This window comes from Nerophis ophidion, unplaced genomic scaffold, assembly GCF_033978795.1.
Source record: "Nerophis ophidion isolate RoL-2023_Sa unplaced genomic scaffold, RoL_Noph_v1.0 HiC_scaffold_60, whole genome shotgun sequence".
NCBI classification, from domain to species: domain Eukaryota; kingdom Metazoa; phylum Chordata; class Actinopteri; order Syngnathiformes; family Syngnathidae; genus Nerophis; species Nerophis ophidion.
The window spans coordinates 1-19453 of NW_026906982.1; the positions used below are offsets into that span (position 1 = coordinate 1).

General features: G+C 39.5%; 1 protein-coding gene across 1 annotated transcript in view; it reads left to right on the forward strand.

Moving 5' to 3' along the window:
* Positions 1-7212: 7212 nt before the first annotated feature.
* The window catches only part of LOC133547078 (cGMP-specific 3',5'-cyclic phosphodiesterase-like), a gene marked incomplete at its 5' end in the record, with an annotated part of 48347 nt that continues 36106 nt past the window's right edge, over positions 7213-19453 (forward strand). Inside the window, 6 exons of the mRNA XM_061892873.1 lie at positions 7213-7263; positions 12439-12585; positions 12667-12792; positions 14096-14190; positions 14265-14352; positions 19193-19293. Coding sequence (XP_061748857.1) covers positions 7213-7263; positions 12439-12585; positions 12667-12792; positions 14096-14190; positions 14265-14352; positions 19193-19293 — 608 coding nt within the window. The remainder of the gene's footprint in view (positions 7264-12438; positions 12586-12666; positions 12793-14095; positions 14191-14264; positions 14353-19192; positions 19294-19453) is intronic.

Genomic DNA, 19453 nt, shown 5'->3' on the forward strand with positions numbered 1-19453 from the left:
TAAACAACTTTAGCACTGTTACAAATATGCGCCACACTGTGAACCCACACCAAACAAGAATGGCAAACACATTTCGGGTGAACATCCGCACCGTGACACAACAGAACAAATACCCAGAACCCTTTGCAGCACTAACTCCTCCGGGAAACTTCCAGCAAACTGACCAATAATTAACGTCTTATTCATGCATTTTCTCTTGCTACTTCAAAGCTTGAATGTTGGGTTCATTCATCATTGTTATTTTATTTTAAAATTTATTATTAGCCTGTGGAAAAAATGTGATATTTATCTCAGAAGATTGCAAATAGAAAAAAAGGCATAACATTTTTATTTAAATTTTATTTGATATTCCATTTATATTTTTTTATTATTATTATTATTGTTTGAAACTGGATTTTGCATGTCACAAAGTTATAGAAGCCTTGTTTATCAGTATCTAATGCAAAACTTGTTAGGGTCCCTATTAAAAGGTTAATTTGTTCAACCTTGGCCCACGGCTTTGTTCCGTTTAAAATTTTGGCCCACTCTGTATTTGAGTTTGACACCCCTGATTTAGAGGATTGCTTATCATTTTTAGTGGTTAGTAGTCTGTTTATTTCATTTCTTATTTTTATTTTCTTTATTTTCTATTGTGCAATTTGTTTTCATCCCATATTTGTTCCCACTATTGCACCTTAAATTGGAGTCCTTAATTCCGCTATATGCAAATATAATGACAATAATGTCTCCACTCTATTCTATTCTCTCTTCTATTCTATTTTTCAATGATTTCTGATGGTTGTGTGCCTCTGGATTTTTTTCAATTAAAAAAAATGCGCCTTACTACATTGCATATATACTTACATCATGTATATATTACATGTTATCATGAATGTTACTACATTACATACATACATACTTACATCATGGAGGTGTTTGAATGTTTTTAAGGGCAAAATAGAGCGTCTCACATTGCCTTCGTTGCAAGCAGACTTTTGATACACATTTATTTATTATTTAGAATGAATTAAAAAAAAAAGAAAATACATCCATCCGTCGTGATCCGTGTTCCGGATCATGTTTAGTTTCGTTATTTGTTGTTAGTTTTGCACTCCTTTAGTTCCTGTTTGTGACACCTGAGTTTGTTTTGGTCGCCATGGTTACTCATTGTGTTCACCTGTCTCTGATTAGTGCTCGCCCGCTCACCTGCTTCCCGAGCACTAATCAGAGGCATTATTTAAGCTTGATTTTGCCAGTCAGTCTTCATTGTTTGTGTCACGCCTTTGCCAGGTAAGATTTCCTGTTCCGTTAAATCTAAGCTTTACGTGTATCAGGCACGCTTGCCTTTTTGTTCTTTGTATTTTTTGCTAGTTGGTTGATTTATGTTAAATAAATCAAATCCTACCTTCACGCCTTTGTCCGGAGCCGTCAGTCTTAGTGACGGGTTGATGAGGCGTCATGAAGCATTTGGACACATTGCAAAACTGTACTGCTAATGTGTAGATACTGTGTCACTAAATACTGACATCTGCTGGACATTAAAAATCACTACAGGCAACCTATGGACCGACTCAACTGACACTGATTTTATTAACTAGTATATATAATAATATAAACCAAGTCGTTGTATTTCATTTAGGATTATTTAATATCTTCATTTACAAACCCCGTTTCCATATGAGTTGGGAAGTTGTGTTAGATTTCAACCCATATTCAGTTGAATATGCTACAAAGACAACATGTTTGATGTTCAAACTGATAAACATTTTTTTTGTGCAAATAATCATTAACTTTTGAATTTGATGCTAGCAACACGTGGCAAATAAGTTGGGAAAGGTGGCAATAAATACCGATAACGTTGAGGAATGCTCATCAAATACTTATATGGAACATCCCACACGTGTGCAGGTTAATTGGGAACAGGTGGGTGCCATGATTGGGTATAAAAGCAGCTTCCATGAAATGCTAAGTAATTCACAAACAAGAATGGGGTGAGGGTCACCACTTGGTAAGCAAATTGTCGAACAGTTTTAGAACAACATTTGTCAACGAGCTATTGCAAGGAATTTAGGGATTTTACCATCGAGGGTCCGTAAAATCACCAAAAAGTTCACAGAATCTGGAGAAATCACTGCACGTAAGCAATGATATTACGGACTTTTGATCCCTCAGGCGGTACTGCATCAAAAACCGACATCAGTGTGTAAAAGATATCACCACATGGGCTCAGGAACACTTCAGTAACTACAGTTGGTTGCTACATCTGTAAGTGCAAGTTAAAACTCTACTATGCAAAGCCAAACCCATTTATCAACAATATCCTGAATCGGCGCCGGCTTCTCTGGGCCCGAGCTCACCTAAGGTGGACTGATGCAAAGTGGGAAGGTGTTCTGTGGTCTGACGAGTCCACATTTAAAATTATATTTGGAAACAGAGAACGTGGTGTCCTCCAGAACAAAGAGGAAAATAACCATTCGGATTGTTATTGGCACGAAGTTCAAAAGCCAGCATCTGTGATGGTATGGGGGTGTATTAGTGCCCAAGGCATGGGTAACTTACACATCTGTGAAGCCACCATTAATGCTGAATGGTCCATACAGGTTTTGGAGCAACATATGTTGTCATCCAAGCAATGTTATCATGGACGCCGCTGCTTATTTCAGCAAGACAAGTGTTACAACAGCGTGGCTTCGTAAAAAAAGAGTGCGCGTACTTTCCTGGCCCGGCTGCAGTCCAGACCTGTCTCCCATCGAAAATGTGTGGCGCATTATGAAGCGTAAAATGGGGATGGGGAGGGGGAGGCTGCGGCGGCGGCGATGCCCAAGAAGAACACGGAGTTGGAATATAATTACAACACTTTATGTACATATTTATATACATATTTATATAATATTTATATAATGTGTAACTACAAGCTCCATTCACAGACAGAGTCCCATTGCTTTTATGAGTGGTCGAGCGAGTCAAAAGCCGGACATATTATATATATATACATACATATATATATATTATTTTTATTTTTTTGTGGCGGCCGTAATTCTTTTGTGGCGGGCCGCCTCAAATAAATGAATGTGGATCCATCTGGATGCGCTTCCTCATAAACACAGTTTGGCGCGCAGGCGTCACTGCGACACAGTAGGCGTATCGGTCACGTGAGCGAAACAGCTCATGCTCGATCACGTGACTTTCTAAAAGCGGTACGTGCCCCGACACAGGGTTTTGCTCTATGAGCTGGACGCATCGGTGTTGCCGGGACCCATCACGAGTCACTCTTGCATTACCCTCCCGATTATGAGCTACTTGGCAATAATTTTAATCTCATAAGATTACTACTTTTCCCCCCAAAAATAGATGACTTTTTGCTAGTAATATCACGACTTTCTTGTATATTAATTCCATTCGCATGTATGGTTCTTGTAATCGTACATTAAAAAAATAAAATAAATAAAATACCCCCTATTGTGTTCTCGTGATATTACACCTGACTCGACCTATTTTCTTCAAACGTACTTTGTTTGGGCTGATTCAAAAGTTAATAATAATAATAATAATCCATACATCCAGCCATCTTCTTCCGCTTATCCAAGGTCGGGTGGCGGGGGCAGCAGCTAAAGCAGGGAAGCAGGAATAATAATAATAATAATAATAATAATATTTCTAATTCTCATGCACATTTAGCTTTCTCTGATCAATGATTTTACTCTCAAAATTGTCATGATCCACGTCTTGGATCATGTCATATTCTGGTTTTGGTTCTGTTTGTTATCACATTCTGTGTAGTATTTGTCTTCCTCAGTTCTTTGTGGCACTTCCTGGTTTTGTTCCTTTGTCAAAGTTACCCATTTAGTGTCACCTGTCCCTCCTTTGATCACGCACACCTGCCCTTGATTAGTTACCTCCCTATTTAAGACCGCCTTTGTTTGACATTCTTTCTTGGACTCTCGTTTGCTTCACGCTACAGTTGACGTCGCTCTTTCCAGCCTTGTGGTAACTACCTTCGTGTACATTAGCTTCCATGCTATTTCGGTTGTTTGTCCCTAGCCCATGCTAGCGCTTTCTGTTTTGTTTGTTAGTGCCTTCGAGCAAGTGTTTTTGGTTCTTAGTCTGTTTTAGTTAGTATAAATAAATTATTGTTCCTACCTCACGGTGTGTCCATCTTCGCTGCACCCACGAGAGAACAACTCGTCACCACAATGCCACCAAGACGTCACAAAAATATTTGAAACCCTTTGTAATGTGAAGAATTTCATCCCTTAGACCAGTGTTTTTCAACCACTGTGCCGTGGGAGAGTAAAATATTTTTCGCAAACCAGTAATTATAGTCTGCAAATGATGTGTTGTTTTTCAGTGTCCGTGCTGTATCGAGCAGGGGTAGGGAACCTATGGCTCTCGAGCCAGATGTGGCTCTTTTCACAGATAAATCTTAGCTGACGTTGCTTAACACGATAAGTAATTAATAATTTCGCTGGTAATCACAGTGTTAAAAATAACCTTCAAAATATAAAACATTCTCATGCGTTTTAATCCATCTACCGCACTTGTTCAACAAGTCCCATTAATGGTCCAAAGTATTTTATTTATTATTGGTTAGCTTCAGAATAACAATTCTATTAAAAAATAAGAGATGCACACATTTAGTTGTTGTAATCAGGGAAAGTCCAAATGAAAGAAGAGGCGTAGAATTCTCTCGTCAGAGCGTGGGACGACACTGTACAAGGGTACAGGTCTACGGGTTTCTCCTCATTGAGCTAAATTGAATCCTGTCTCTGTTTAATTCCTTGCTTCTTGTCTGTTTAATAGATATAATCAGTGTTTGAACCTGACAGTTGTATTCAGTGTTAAAAATGTTATACTGTTCTCACGGAAATACATTTTAAAATATTTGGCTTTCATGGCGCTCTCAGCTAAAAAGGTTCCCGACCCCTTGTCTAGAGCGTGGTAGAGTTACCGTAGAATACTCTCCCATATCAGTAGGTGGCAGTCGGTAGCTAATTGCTTTGTAGGTGTCGGGAACATGGTTTGACGTGATCATAATTATGCAGACACCGGGAGGCAGTGTGCAGGTAAAAAGTATAGCTATAAAAAGTATAGGTGGTATAGCTCGGTTGGTAGAGCGGCCGTGTCAGTAACTTGAGGGTTGCAGGTTCGATCCCCGCTTCCGCCACCCTAGTCACTGCCGTTGTGTCCTTGGGCAAGACACTTTATCCACCTGCTCCCAGTGCCACCCACTCTGGTTTAAATGTAACTTAGATATTGGGTTTCACTATGTAAAGTGCTTTGAGTCACTAGAGAAAAAGCGCTATATAAATATAATTCACAAATTCACTTCACTATCGCTTAAACTAAAATTAGACAAAAGGCGAGTGCCGCTAAGAAAAGGCATTGAAGCTAAGGGAAGGCTATGCAAAATTAAACTAAAACTGAACAAAAGCAGATTGCTGGACGACAGCAAGGACTTACAGAGCGTGGAGCAGACGGCGTCCACAAAGTACATCCGTACATGACATGACAATCAACAATATCCCCGCAAACCAGTAGTTATAGTCCGCAAATGATGTGTTGTTGTTGAGCGTTGCAGAGTTACCGTGTAATACTCTTCCATATCAGTAGGTGGCAGCAAGTAGCTAATTGCTTTGTAGATGTCAGGAACAGCAGAAGGCAGTGTGCAGGTAAAACAGTGTCTAATGCTTAAACCAAAAATAAACAAAAGGTGAGTGCCCCTTAGAAAAGGCATTGAAGCTTAGGGAATGCAAAACAAAACTAAGACTGAACTGGCTACATAGTAAACAAAAACAGAATGCTGGACGACAGTAAAGACTTACTGTGGCGCAAAGATGGCATCCACAACATACATCTGTACATGACATGACAATCATGTCCCCCGCCCCCAAAAAAGGATAAAAACAACTGAAATACTCTTGATTGTTGAAACAAAGTTGATGCGGGGAATATTGCTAAAAGGAAGACAGGAAAATACCCACAAAAGAGAAAAAGGCACCAAAAAAGGAGCGACAATTTCGACAACGACTTTTTACTGTCAACTGAGTTTTGTTTTTTTAATGATTTCTGCCGGTGGTGTGCCTCCGGATTTTTTCAACGCAAAAAATGTGCCTCGGCTCAAAAAAGGTTGAAAGATTTAGGCCACAACTTCATTTGCGCTAAAACTTTCTCGTAAAACTCTCCACTCAGAAAAAAACACACATTTCTAGTAAACATTTTTTCGTAATTGTACGAATTGATTCTTATAACAAAATTACTTTTATGACATCATTTTTTTTTGTGCACAGGGGATTCATGTGACCCCATTCCTGGGTTAATGTCGCGTGAGAGGAAGAGAGGGAGTTAAGCATTTTTGCCATTCATTCTGCTGAAAATGATGGAAAACGGCACTCTACATAGCAACCGAGGCTCTGGTCAAAGTTTGAATTGCCCCCCCAAAAAAAAGCTTTTTAAGATATTTAAAACTCTGCTGGCGGCTCAAACTGATAACGCACTTTCCATTTTGTCACGTTTCACGTGTCAGGTAAACTGTGACAAACCTGACCATAGAAATTCCCTTCCTACTGTACTACTTAGACTTACTTGTTGTCATTCTATGACATGTTTATATTACAACTTTCCACTCAGAAAAAACACACATTTCTAGTAAAATTTATTTCGTAATAGTACGAATTGATTCTTATAAAAAAGTACTTTTTGACATATTTTTTTTTTGTACACAAGGGATTCATTCATGTGACCCCATTGCTGGGTTAATCTCGCGTGAGAGGAAGAGGGGGAGTGGACCATTTTTGCCATGCATTCTGCTGAAAATTATGGAAAACGGCACTCTACATAGCAACCGAGGCTCTGGTCAAAGTTTGAATTGCCCAAAAAAAACAAAACGCTTTTTAAGATATTTAAAACTCCGCTGCCATCTGGCGGCTGAAGCTGATAGCGCATTTTCCAGTTTGTCACGTTTCACGTGTCAGGTAAACTGTGACAAACGGGACCATAGAAATTCCCTTCCTACTGTAATACTCTGACTTACTTCTTGTCATTCTATGACATGTTTACTTTTGACTTGTACACTTTTATTCGTTATATTTACATGTCAATCCTGATATGCTCAAAATAAATCTTGAAAAATATCCTATTAAGAACTGGAATTAAATTTCTGGAAATATTAGGAATACTGGCTATTACAAATTAGTTGCGCTACTAATGATACGTATTTTTTTTATTTTTTTGCAGGTTCTTTCGTATCATGCTTCTGCTGCTTTGGAAGAGTCCCAGAAACTCCAGGTAACGACTTTATTACGTAAAACTTTGAGTGGTTCGAGTGTCCGCCCTGAGATCGGTAGATTGGGAGTTGAAACCCCGGCCGAGTCATACCAAAGACTATAAAAAATGGGACCCATTCCCTCTCTGCTTGGCACTCGGCATCAAGGGTTGGAATTGGGGGTTAAATCACCAAAATTTATTCCCAGGCGTGGCCACCGCTGCTGCTCACTGCTCCTCTCACCTCCCAGGGGGTGATCTAGGGTGATGTGTCAAATGCAGGGCATAATTTCACCACACCAGGCGTGTGCAACAATCGTTGGTATTTTAACTTTAATATGTTCAATATCAAAGTACTTTTGATTTAAAGTATTGCAACTTTTCTCCCGTAACATTGTGATAACTTTCCTGCTCGTATGCTGAGCAAAAACTTTGCGACATTATGGGCACGGGACAACAATATCGGACACTATTAAGGGTCTGCAGCAGACTACTTTTAGTACAAATTGGTAGTCTGAGCAGTTTTTGCTTCTCAGTGCATCATTTACGTGCGGTATATGAAATGTTGATGTACACTATGGCCGACTGGAACAAATGTAACTTAACCTCTTAAGGCCCGAGCTGTTTGTTTACATGTCATTTTAATTTATCTTTGCTATTTGGGCTTATTGGATCCTAATTAGAATAAAAACAAAAACTCATCTTTTAAAATGATGTACTTAGCCCATAAGTACACAAATGTGTACTTCATTTGTAGTGAAGTATTTTTACCCATTTTTTTCCAAATCCATTGTACAAACCCAGTTTGCATATGAGTTGGGAAATTGTGTTAGATGTAAATATAAACGGAATACAATGATTTGCAAATCCTTTTCAACCAATATTCAGTTGAATGCACTACAAAAACAAGATATTTGATGTTGAAACTCATAACCTTTTTTTTTTTTTTGCAAATATTAATTTACTTAGAATTTCATGGCTGCAACACGTGCCAAAGTAGTTGGGAAAGGGCATGTTCACCACTGTGTTGCATCACCTTTTCTTTTAACAACACTCAATAAACGTTTGGGAACTGAGGAAACTAATTGTTGAAGCCTTAAAAGTGGAATTCTTTCCCATTCCTGTTTTTTGTAGAGCTTCAGTAGTTCAACAGTCCGGGGTCTCCGATGTCGTGTTTTACGCTTCAAATGCGCCACACATTTTCAATGGGAGACAGGTCCGGACTGCAGGCGGGCCAGGAAAGTACCCGCACTCTTTTTTAATGAAGCCAAACTGTTGTAACACCTGCTAAATGTGGCTTGACATTGTCTTGCTGAAATAAGCAGGGGCGTCCATGAAAAAGACAGCGCTTAGATGGCAGCATATGTTGTTCCAAAACCTGTATGTACTGTACCATTCAGCATTAATGGTGCCTTCACAGATGTGTAAGTTACCCATGCCTTGGGCACTAATGCACCCCCATTCCGTCACAGATGCTGGCTTTTGAACTTTGCGTCGATAACAGTCTGGATGGTTCCCTTCCCCTTTGGTCCGTATGACACAATGTCGAATATTTCCAAAAACCATTTGAAATGTGGACTCGTCAGACCACAGAACACTTCAGGGGAAGAGTTAGTGCTGCAAGGCGTTCTGGGTGTTTGGTCTGTTGTGTTTATGTTGTGTTACGGTGCGGATGTTCTCCCGAAATGTGTTTTGTCATTCTTGTTTGGTGTGGGTTCACAGTGTGGCACATATTTGTAACAGTGTTAAAGTTGTTTATACGGCCACCCTCAGTGTGACCTGTATGGCTGTTGACCAAGTATGCATTGCATTCATTTGTGCGTGTGAAAAACCGTAAAAACTCATACATTTTACTTTTTGAAACCGAAACCGATAATTTCCGATATTACATTTTAAAGCATTTATCGGCCGATAATATCGGCAGTCTGATATTGTCGGGACATCTCTACTTACCACCATATTCTTGTAAATGTGGGGTGAATCAATGACGGGTTTTCAGTTCTCATCGTAAAGCACTTTGAGTGTCTAGAAAAGCTAAAAATAGTGGGACAATATGTATTCATTGAAATTTTGTGTTTTCTGGGGAATATTTTGACTTTTATAGTAAACTATTTCCGGTACAAAGTTTAGCCTATAGAGTATAGACTGTACAGTTAGTTAGTCTTTTTTTGTTTTATTCCAACTTCACTCTCTAAAGTGATCCCTGATTTACCGTATATTTTTGGACTATAAGGCGAACCTAAAACCCTTTCATTTTCTCAAAACTCGACAGTGCGCCTTATAACCCGGTGCGTCTGATGTACGGAATAATTTTGGTTGTGCTTACTGACTTCAAAGCTATTTTATTTGGTTCATGGTGTAATGATAAGTGTGACCAGTAGATGGCAGTCACACATAAGATTCAGTATGTGTGTACACTGTAAAATTGTATATCTTCCGTTGAAAATATAGAACAGTACACAAAATATATCATCATTTTTTAGTACAACTTTGGTAAGGTATGAAGCCGCACCGCTTGATGGATTGTTGCCGCAATAAACATACCACTATTATTATGGTGTGTGTATAAGGTAAGACATATTATCTGGCGTTTGTTTCGCAATATTATGCAAAAGCAACTTTTCTTACCTTCTGGTACCTGCTGATCTGTTCTTGGGATCTGCATGAATCCTGAAAATGTGCGCTCGTCCGCCTTTGTGGTCCGTGTGAAAACCGTAGTCGATAAGGTTCGTCTTTTTCTTTATCTTCTTGTTATGGGACTGTGGAGGACTCGTACCTCGGGGTTCCTCGGACCACTAATGACGGACTTGACAGTTTAGATATTTTGTTTATTTTGCAAGAATCTATTGTTTTCTTGCCCTTCTGCTTTCCAGGCACTCGCCTCTGGTGACAGTCATGCTCTTTGGGTTGCATTTCAGCCTTCCACGTCTCGCTCTCGCTTTCGCTTTCGCTCGTGCAGGAGTGGCAGGAGATCAGACAACTGCGTCCATCGACGCACCTGTCGCCGATCTCGGAGCCGGCCCTGGCACACCCTGCCTCGCTGCAGGGCTACAGGCCACGCCTCCTCACAGAGACATTCATCCTCAGCTGTTGCCGTTTCTAAAATAAAGTAGTGTCAAGTTCTTACTTATATCTGTCAGTAAACTCGCCATGAAAGCGCTTAAACATACCGGTGTAGTGAGTTTGCATTATTCACCCAAGGAACTTTAGTTATTAGAGAGTTCCGGTCGGACGTTTTTTTAATAGAAGGCATACTTCTTGCCCTTCTGCTTATCAGCACTCGCCTTTGGTGACAGTCGCGCTCTTTGGGTTGCTTTTCAGCCTTCCGCATCTCGCTTTCGCTCGTGCTCGGGTTCGTTCTCTCTCATCAGCTCCAACTTCTCCCACCCCGTCCTTCTCAGCTGCTGCCCTTTTGTAGAGTGACAGGTGATCAGACAACTGCGTCCATCGACGCACCTGTCGCCGATCTCGGAGCCGGCCCCGGCACACTCCGCCTCGCTGCAGGGCTGCAGGCCACGCCTCCTCACAGGCACATTCCTCCTCCGCTGTTGCCATTTCTAATATAAAGTAGTGTAAAGTTTTTACTTATATCTGTCAGTAAACTCGCCATGAAAAGGCTAAAACATACTGGTGTAGTGAGTTTACATTATTCACCCAAGGAACTTTAGTTATTAGAGAGTTCCGGTCGGACGGTTTTTCAATAGAAGGCATACTTTTTGCCCTTCTGCTTTTCAGCACTCGCCTCTAGTGACAGTCACGCTCTTTGGGTGGCATTTCAGCCTTCCGCATCTCGCTTTCGCTCGTGCTCGGGTTCGTTCTCGGGTTCGTTCTCTCTCATCAGCTCCAACTTCTCCCACCCCGTCCTTCTCAGCTGCTGCCCTTTTGTAGAGTGACAGGTGATCAGACAACTGCGTCCATCGACGCACCTGTCGCCGATCTCGGAGCCGGCCCCGGCACACCCCGCCTTGCTGCAGGGCTGCAGGCCACGCCTCCTCACAGGCACATTCCTCCTCCGCTGTTGCCATTTCTAATATAAAGTAGTGTAAAGTTCTTACTTATATCTGTCAGTAAACTCGCCATGAAAAGGCTAAAACATGGTGTAGTGAGTTTACATTATTCACCCAAGGAACTTTTGTTATTAGAGAGTTCCGGTCGGACGTTTTTTCAATAGAAGGCATACTTCTTGCCCTTCTGCTTTTCAGCACTCGCCTCCAGTGACAGTCACGCTCTTTGGGTGGCATTTCAGCCTTCCGTGTCTTGCTTTCGCTTGTGCTCAGGTTCTCTCTCTCTCATCAGTTCCCACTTCTCCCACCTCGTCCTTCTCAGCTGCTTTCCTTTTGTAGAGTGACAGGTGATCAGACAACTGCGCCCAAGTGGGCCATCGACGCACCTGTCGCCCATCTCGGAGCCGCCACCGGCACACTTTGCCTCGCTGCAGGGCTGCAGGCCACGCCTCCTCAAAGGGACATTCATCCTCCGCTGTTGCCATTTCTAATATAAAGCAGTGTAAAGTTCTTACTTATATCTCTCAGTAAACTCGCCATTAAAGTGCTAAAACATACCGGTGTAGTGAGTTTACATTATTTACCCGAGGAACTTTAGTTATTAGAGAGTTCCGGTCGGACGGTTTTTCAATAGAAGGCATACTTCTTGCCCTTCTGCTTTTCAGCACTTGGCTCCGGTGACAGTCGTGCTCTTTTGGTTGCTTTTCAGCCTTCCGCGTGTCTGTCTCGCTCTCGCTTTCGCTCGGGTTCGTTCTCGGGTTCTCTCTCTCTCTCATCAGCTCCAACTTCTCCCCCCCCCCCCCCCCCTTCTCGGCTGCTGCCCTTTTGTAGAGTGACAGGTCGACGCACCTGTCGCAGATCTCGGAGCCGGCCCCAGCACACCCCACCTCGCTGCAGGGCTGCAGGCCACGCCTCCTCACAGGGACATTCATCCTCCACTGTTGCCATTTCTAATAAAAAGTAGTTTAAACTTCTTACTTATATCTCTCAGTACACTCACCGTGAAAGCGCTAAAACATACGGGTGTAGTGAGTTTATATTATTCACACAAGGAACTTTTAGTTATTAGATGCGCCTTATAATCCGATGCGTCCAATGGTCCGGAAAATACGGTAGTCTCTTTATGACTACTAAAAACATCAATCAATCACCTAAATAGTAGTGTGAGCAATAATACAAATCTTTGTTTTTGAAGGCAGCCACGATCCCATCGGCGCAGTCCTTGCGACTTCTGGACTTCAGCTTCAGTGACTTCGAACTGTCGGACGCCGAAACCACTTTAGGGACGGTCCGCATGTTCGTGGACCTCAACCTGGTCCAGACCTTCCAGATGAAGCAGGCGGTAGGCGCTTCCTCCTCATGCTCTAAACCTTAACAATAGCAGTACAGGGATAACAATAGTAGCTTTTTGTTGTTCTTTTAGAGTTTGTGCCAGTGGATTCTGAGCGTGAAGAAGAACTACAGGAAGAACATAGCCTACCACAACTGGAGGCACGCCTTCAACACTGCACAGTGCATGTTTGCGGTCCTCAGATCAGGCCGCTTGCAGGTTTGGGAACAAACATGTTTTGAAATGACTTTGCACCATACAAGGAACACAAAGTTATGCAGAATAGACATCATGTTTTGTTCTAAATCAATGAAAGTACCTAATGTTGCATCTTTTTCCACTTATCTGGAGTCGGGTCAAGGTTTGGGGGTAGCAGCCTAAGCAGAGAAGCCCAGACTTCCTTCTCCCCGGCCACTTCTGTTTCAGAGTAATGCTAACTGCAATGAATGAATGAATCAATCAATGTTTATTTATCCATCCATCCATCCATTCATTTTCTACCGCTTATTCCCTTTTGGGGTTGCGGGGGGCGCTGGTGCCTATCTCAGCTCATCAAATCGGATGGGCAATATGAGCCCATCAACATGGACGAGTACTGGAAAAAAAAAAAAGCACTTTAAAATGTTCAATATCGATTGAAGTTACATTTTTGCTTACAGAATTTAGATTATTTAATATTTTGTTTCGGTTATTTATTTATTTTAAAGTATTTAGTTTACCTTCTAATGGTAAATAATCCTGCAGTAACGAGGAATAAAAGTGTCTATCCTTATAAATGGTTATTAATCACTGTATATTTTTTTATAGGTTGTGTCTTCTGTTTCAGAGCATTATGTCGGTCTGCATAAATCCAAATATTTTTTAAATATATTTTTATATTTTATTTTATATTTTATTATATATATTATATTAATTTCTATTATATTTTGAAAATATTTGAAAAAATAAATAATTGCATATTGTTGGAATGTGTCAGACAAGATTATGTTGATTGAAAGTGTAAAAGTAATCTTCCTTCACTAGTTATTTTCACAGTATTACGCATTTAATGTATATAATATCAAATTGGCAATTAGGTACGGTCCCCAAATGGTGCAGCCCGACTGGCAACCACTTCAGGGTGCAACCCCGCCTCTCGGCTGGGATAGCTTGTAGCTCACCTGTGACCCTAAGGAGCTCAAGCGACAGAGAAAATAGGTGGATGGATAAAGTTAACAAATTAAATTTTTTTTTTTTTAATGATCAACTTCTGACTTTTTCTATGACTCATTTTCTTTGAAATTTCGCTCCAAAATGTTATGTTTTTTCTTGTAAAACTGACCAGAATGTAAACTTACAACTTTGTTCTAAGATTACATTTTCATTCATGCAAACTCAGGACTTTTCCAAAAACAATATCGTAATTTTATCATATTGCAACTTTTTACCTGTAAAAATATGCATTTTTGTCTCTAAAATTAAAAGCATTATTATTATTATTTTTAGCTAGCTAAATAACAGGCTAAAATGATTTTTGTGACAGAACGATCTGAGAGATTTAGAAGTCTTGGCGCTGATGATTGCCACTCTGTGCCACGACCTGGACCACAGAGGAGTGAACAACTCGTACATCCAAAGGTAAAAATTATTAAACATTTTTTGTACATGTATATGCAATATGTTAACTAATAATAATATCAATAATAATCAAGGAGTGACCATCCACTTGCTCATCTTTACTGCCACTCCACCATGGAACATCACCACTTTGACCAGTGCCTCATGATCCTCAACAGCCCAGTGAGTACGCAAACATATACCCTATCTATGTGTATATATGTGTATGTATATATATATATATATATATATATGTATTTATTTACATATGTATTTATATATATATATATATGTATGTATATATATATATATATGTATTTATATATGTATGTGTATATATATATATATATATATATATATATATATATATATATATATATATATATATATATATATATGTGTGTGTATATATATATATATATATATATATATATATATATATATGTGTATATATGTCTTGATTGGATTATCCAGAGAATAGTGCTCGATACCGTGGTAGAGCGCAATATGTAGGTGTGGGAAAAATCACAAGACTACTTCATCTCTGAGATGAAGTAGTCCTGTGATTTTTCCCACACTTACATATATGTATATGTATGTATGTATGTATATATACCAATACCAATATTTTGGTACCGGACCACAAAAATGTCATTCAATCAATCAATCAATGTTTATTTATATAGCCCCAAATCACAAATGTCTCAAAGGACTGCACAAATCATTACGACTACAACATCCTCGGAAGAACCCACAAAAGGGCAAGGAAAACTTATGATTATTGGCTTTGTTTTGACAAAAAATATTAGGGTACATTAAACATATCTTTCTTATTGCAATCATAGAACAATTTCGTCCTTAAACAAAATAGGGAACATACTAGACAACTTGTCTTTTAGTAGTAAGTAAACAAACAAGGCTCCTAATTTGTCTGCTGACATATGCAGTAACATATTGTGTCATTTCTCATTCTATTATTTTGTTGAGATTATAAAGGACAAACTGTAAAGATGGATTATTAATGCACTTGTTCATTTACTGTTAATATCTGCTTACTTTCTATTTTAACATGTTCTATCTCCACTTCTCTTAAAATAGAATAATCACTTATTCTTCTCTTGTTTGGATACTTTACATTAGTTTTGGATGATACCACCAATTTAGGTATCGATACGATACCAAGTAGTTACAGGATCATACATTGGTCATATTCAAAGTCCTCATGTGTCCAGGGACATATTTACTGAATTTATAAACATAATATGAATTTTAAGAAAATGAATAAAGATTTTGTGAAGATTAAAAAAAATTTATGTAATCATACCAATTACACTCTTGTACTTGGTATCATTACAGTGGATGCCAGGTGTAGATCCACCCATGGCGTTTTAAGAGTTATTGTGTGTAGTGAAGCAAGTTTAGCTATTCCTCGTCCTCCAGCGATAATGATACTTGTAAGAAACTTACTTTATTTGTCGCCATGGAGGCGAGGATTAGTGATTTAGAAGTAGCTAGCCACTAGCTAGCTACCCATGTCTTAAAGCACCTCTTCCTGGTGACGTTTCAGTTTTATAACATTTCTCGTTAGTTTTTAGGCCCAATGTTGCATCCGTTCTCCCTTTTCTGTCTACACACCGTGTCTGCTTGTAAGTACTCTGTATATGTGCGCTGCCGAACATGCTCCTCTGCCTGTAAAACCAGCAATATTATGACAGGGGGGGGAACCGGTACTTTTCAGAGTATAGTATCATTTTTGATTAATTAGTATTAGTATAATTACTATACTAGTACCAGTATACCGTACAACCCTACTATATATATACTGTATATGTATATGTCAATGTATATATCAATATAATGCCTTTATAGTTAGTTTTTTTCTACTTTCAGTGTATATGCTGTAATTAATGTTAATACAGGTCGCTCACTGAGACAAGAAAAGGAAAAAAACAAGTAATCTGTATAAAAAAGTTGTCATCAAATAATTTGTGTCACCATGTATTTTGTTATTGTAAAATTGAAAACCATTCCTGGTCGTACCTTTTTTTTTTTTACACGTGCTGATCCTTTACAGGGTAAATGTACTTTATTGTAAATGTTTGATTTTCCCTCTGTTTTTTCTCTGAACGTTTTTGAGGTTAGATTGAGGTATATACTGTATCTGGTATATAGAATATTGGCAGCCCCATTCATTCATTCATTCATTCATTCATTCAGTGAAGAATTTAAATATTTTTCTTGTATCTGACTTTTTGCAAAAAAAACAACAACAACAAACCAAACCACTGTCTTCTGCTAGGAAAAGAGCTACATAGCTACAACAAGCTACATGAACACATTTCCCTTTTCTGTGGTACCGTTGGATACATTTCACAAACAAACACTGTTTTGAGCCAAATAAGACAATTACCGCAATGTAATTAGTAGAACAAGAGCCCGGGTTTCGCGCAGCCGCCTTAACAACAAAGAGCCACCGCCTAAACTAAAGTCTTAACAAAAAAAAAACAACAGCAAAAACCGTCTTGACAAGCTGCTCTGCTTAGTTCTGCGTCTGCCTCTGTCAGTACGTCTCTGCAGCACTCAGCATTGTCCCACCCACACAACCATCTGATTGGTTACACGCAGAGCGGTAACAGCCAATCAGCAGTGCGTATTCAGAGCGCATGTAATGTGGAGCGAGCAGAAAGGTGTTTTTTAATAGGTAAGGCAGCGGACTCTCCCCAAATAATAATAAATACTTCCCAGTCAACTACTAGTAACATCACTATGAGCCCGTTGACGTTCTAGAAACATAAGCGGCACCTCAGCTCGCTCACAGTCCTTGAGGTGAATGCTAATTAGCGTAACGTTAGCACGCTGTGCGTGCGTGTGTGTGTGTGTGTGTTACGGACAGCAAAGCCCTGTCTGTCTGAGAGAAAGACAAGCATTACTGACTTACAGTTAAAAGCTAAGTTATTTCACTTTCCTTTTTTTGTGTTGATTGAGCTGTTTTGAAGCAGCAAAAAAGGACATTACCGTATTTCCTTGAATTGCCGCCAGGGCGCTAATTATTTTAAAACCTCTTCTCACTCTTGCGCTTAACAAAGGCATGCGATAAAAGTAAGCATGCGCTAATTATTTTAAAACCTCTTCTCACTCCGGCACTTACCAAAGGTATGCAGTAAAATTTGAGTGTGATGTAAGCTTGGACCTTAAATCCTACTGAATAACTTCTTCCCTTTATGCGATTTCAAATTACAGGTATTGAAATCAGCCTCTTCCATTTTGAAAATGATGACAGGGGAAGTGTCACGAGTTTGACCAGGCGGTAATACTAAGAATGCGCAAATTATTTGGGGAAGCGAGTTTGACCCGGCAGTAATTCAAGGCAGGCGCATACTATATGCCCTGCGGCAATTCAAGGAAATACGGTATGTTAAATGAAGAGTTTCTGTCTCTGATAGTTGATATAATAATGTAACTGCATCATAAAGCCTACATGAACTCCATGGTGTTCAGGGATGAATAGTCTCTCCTGTTGCTATTGTACTATTTTTTTTAGCTATAGTAGGGGTTAGTGCGTCTGCCTCACAATACGAAGTTCCTGCACTCTTGGGTTCAAATCCAGGCTCGGGATCTTTCAGTGTGGAGTTTGCATGTTCTCCCCGTGAATGCGTGGGTTCCCTCCGGGTACTCCGGCTTCCTCCCACTTCCAAAGACATGCACCTGGGGATAAGTTAATTGGCAACACTAAATTGGCCCTAGTGTGTGAATGTGATTTTGAATGTTGTCTGTCTATCTGTGTTGGCCCTGCGATGAGGGGGCGACTTGTCCAGGGTGTACCCTGCCTTCTGCCCGATTGTAGCTGAGATAGGCGCCAGCGCCCCCCGCCACCCCGAAAGGGAATAAGCGGTAGGAAATGGATGGATGGATATATTAATCATTAGGAATTTAGCAGCCTAGTTTCCCTGCTATAACATGTTGATAAAAATGTAACATTTACATAATAAAAATAAACTACAGGCTTCCCAAATGCTGTAATATATTAAGCATGATGAGTTGAGCTTATGTCAGCATGTGCCTCCACTTTTAACACTTTTTTTTTTTCAAACGCTTATTGCTACGCTTACTTACAGTAAGTCATTAATTTGACCTTGTAAGTCATTATTTTGGTTTAGTAAATAACTAAGCCATGATAATGACGTACTTAGTGTTTCAGGTAACTAGGACTGTTTTGTTTTTACTTTATGGAAAAAAATATCGAGATATATATCGTATATCGCCATTCAGCAAATAGGCTTTTTCACGCGACGAAGCCGGCCTACTTCACCACAGTCTGTAATTTTTTATTGGCCCCCAGGCTGTGGTGGCAGCGACGAGGTGGAGACGTGATGGCGACAGGCCGAGTTGCACCATCCTTACACCCACCCACCCAACCCCTATCCCCAACACTGACAAGAGCTATATGTATTTTGAACATTTTGTCGAAACAAAATGCAAAAATAAAACTAAAATAAAACTCATGATCAATAGTAAATTAAAATAACATTAGTAGGAGAAGTTAGTATTTGAATTCACTAATGAGAATGTAAATAATAATGCTGAGATCTATACAGTTTGTGTGGCATAAATATTTATACCAGAACAAAGTTGGGCTGCAGCTATGGATTATTTTAGTAATAGTGAACACACTCAGACCTCGTCAAATCTGCAAAATAAGGTCAAAAGAAGGGAATAATTAGTCAAAAGTTTGGGGATAACCATTAAGTATTTTTTGTAATATCTAAAATTTGGAGTATGATATTGGGACTTAAATGATTTTTCTCATTTCATTTTGCAAAAGAGTTAAAATAAAAAATTAATCACATTGCAAGATTTCCTCTCATAATGTCACAATTTTATTGCAACGGTATTGAGAAGTTTTCCCTCACAAATGTAGGTATTTACAGTATGTGTGTACTTAAGCTTCCTTGCATGCTATTGTGACTTTCAACTAAAAAGTTTTTGAAACATTAATGTACTTTTCCTCACTGGAATATTTCAGGGTAACCAGATCCTCAGTAGTCTGTCCGTGGAGGAGTACAAAACTACTCTGAAGATGATCGAGATGGCCATTCTCTCCACCGACCTCGCCCTGTACTTCAAGTACGTGACAAGTACACAAAACCACGTACACGCCATCGTTGTAACATTAGTCACATTTTTTGTTTTTAGACATGAAAATAATCTCACTCCATTTATTCCGCATTTTTATTTTTCCCTCGAACTGTCACCTTGAGATCTGTAGTTGGCACGCTGTGTAAAT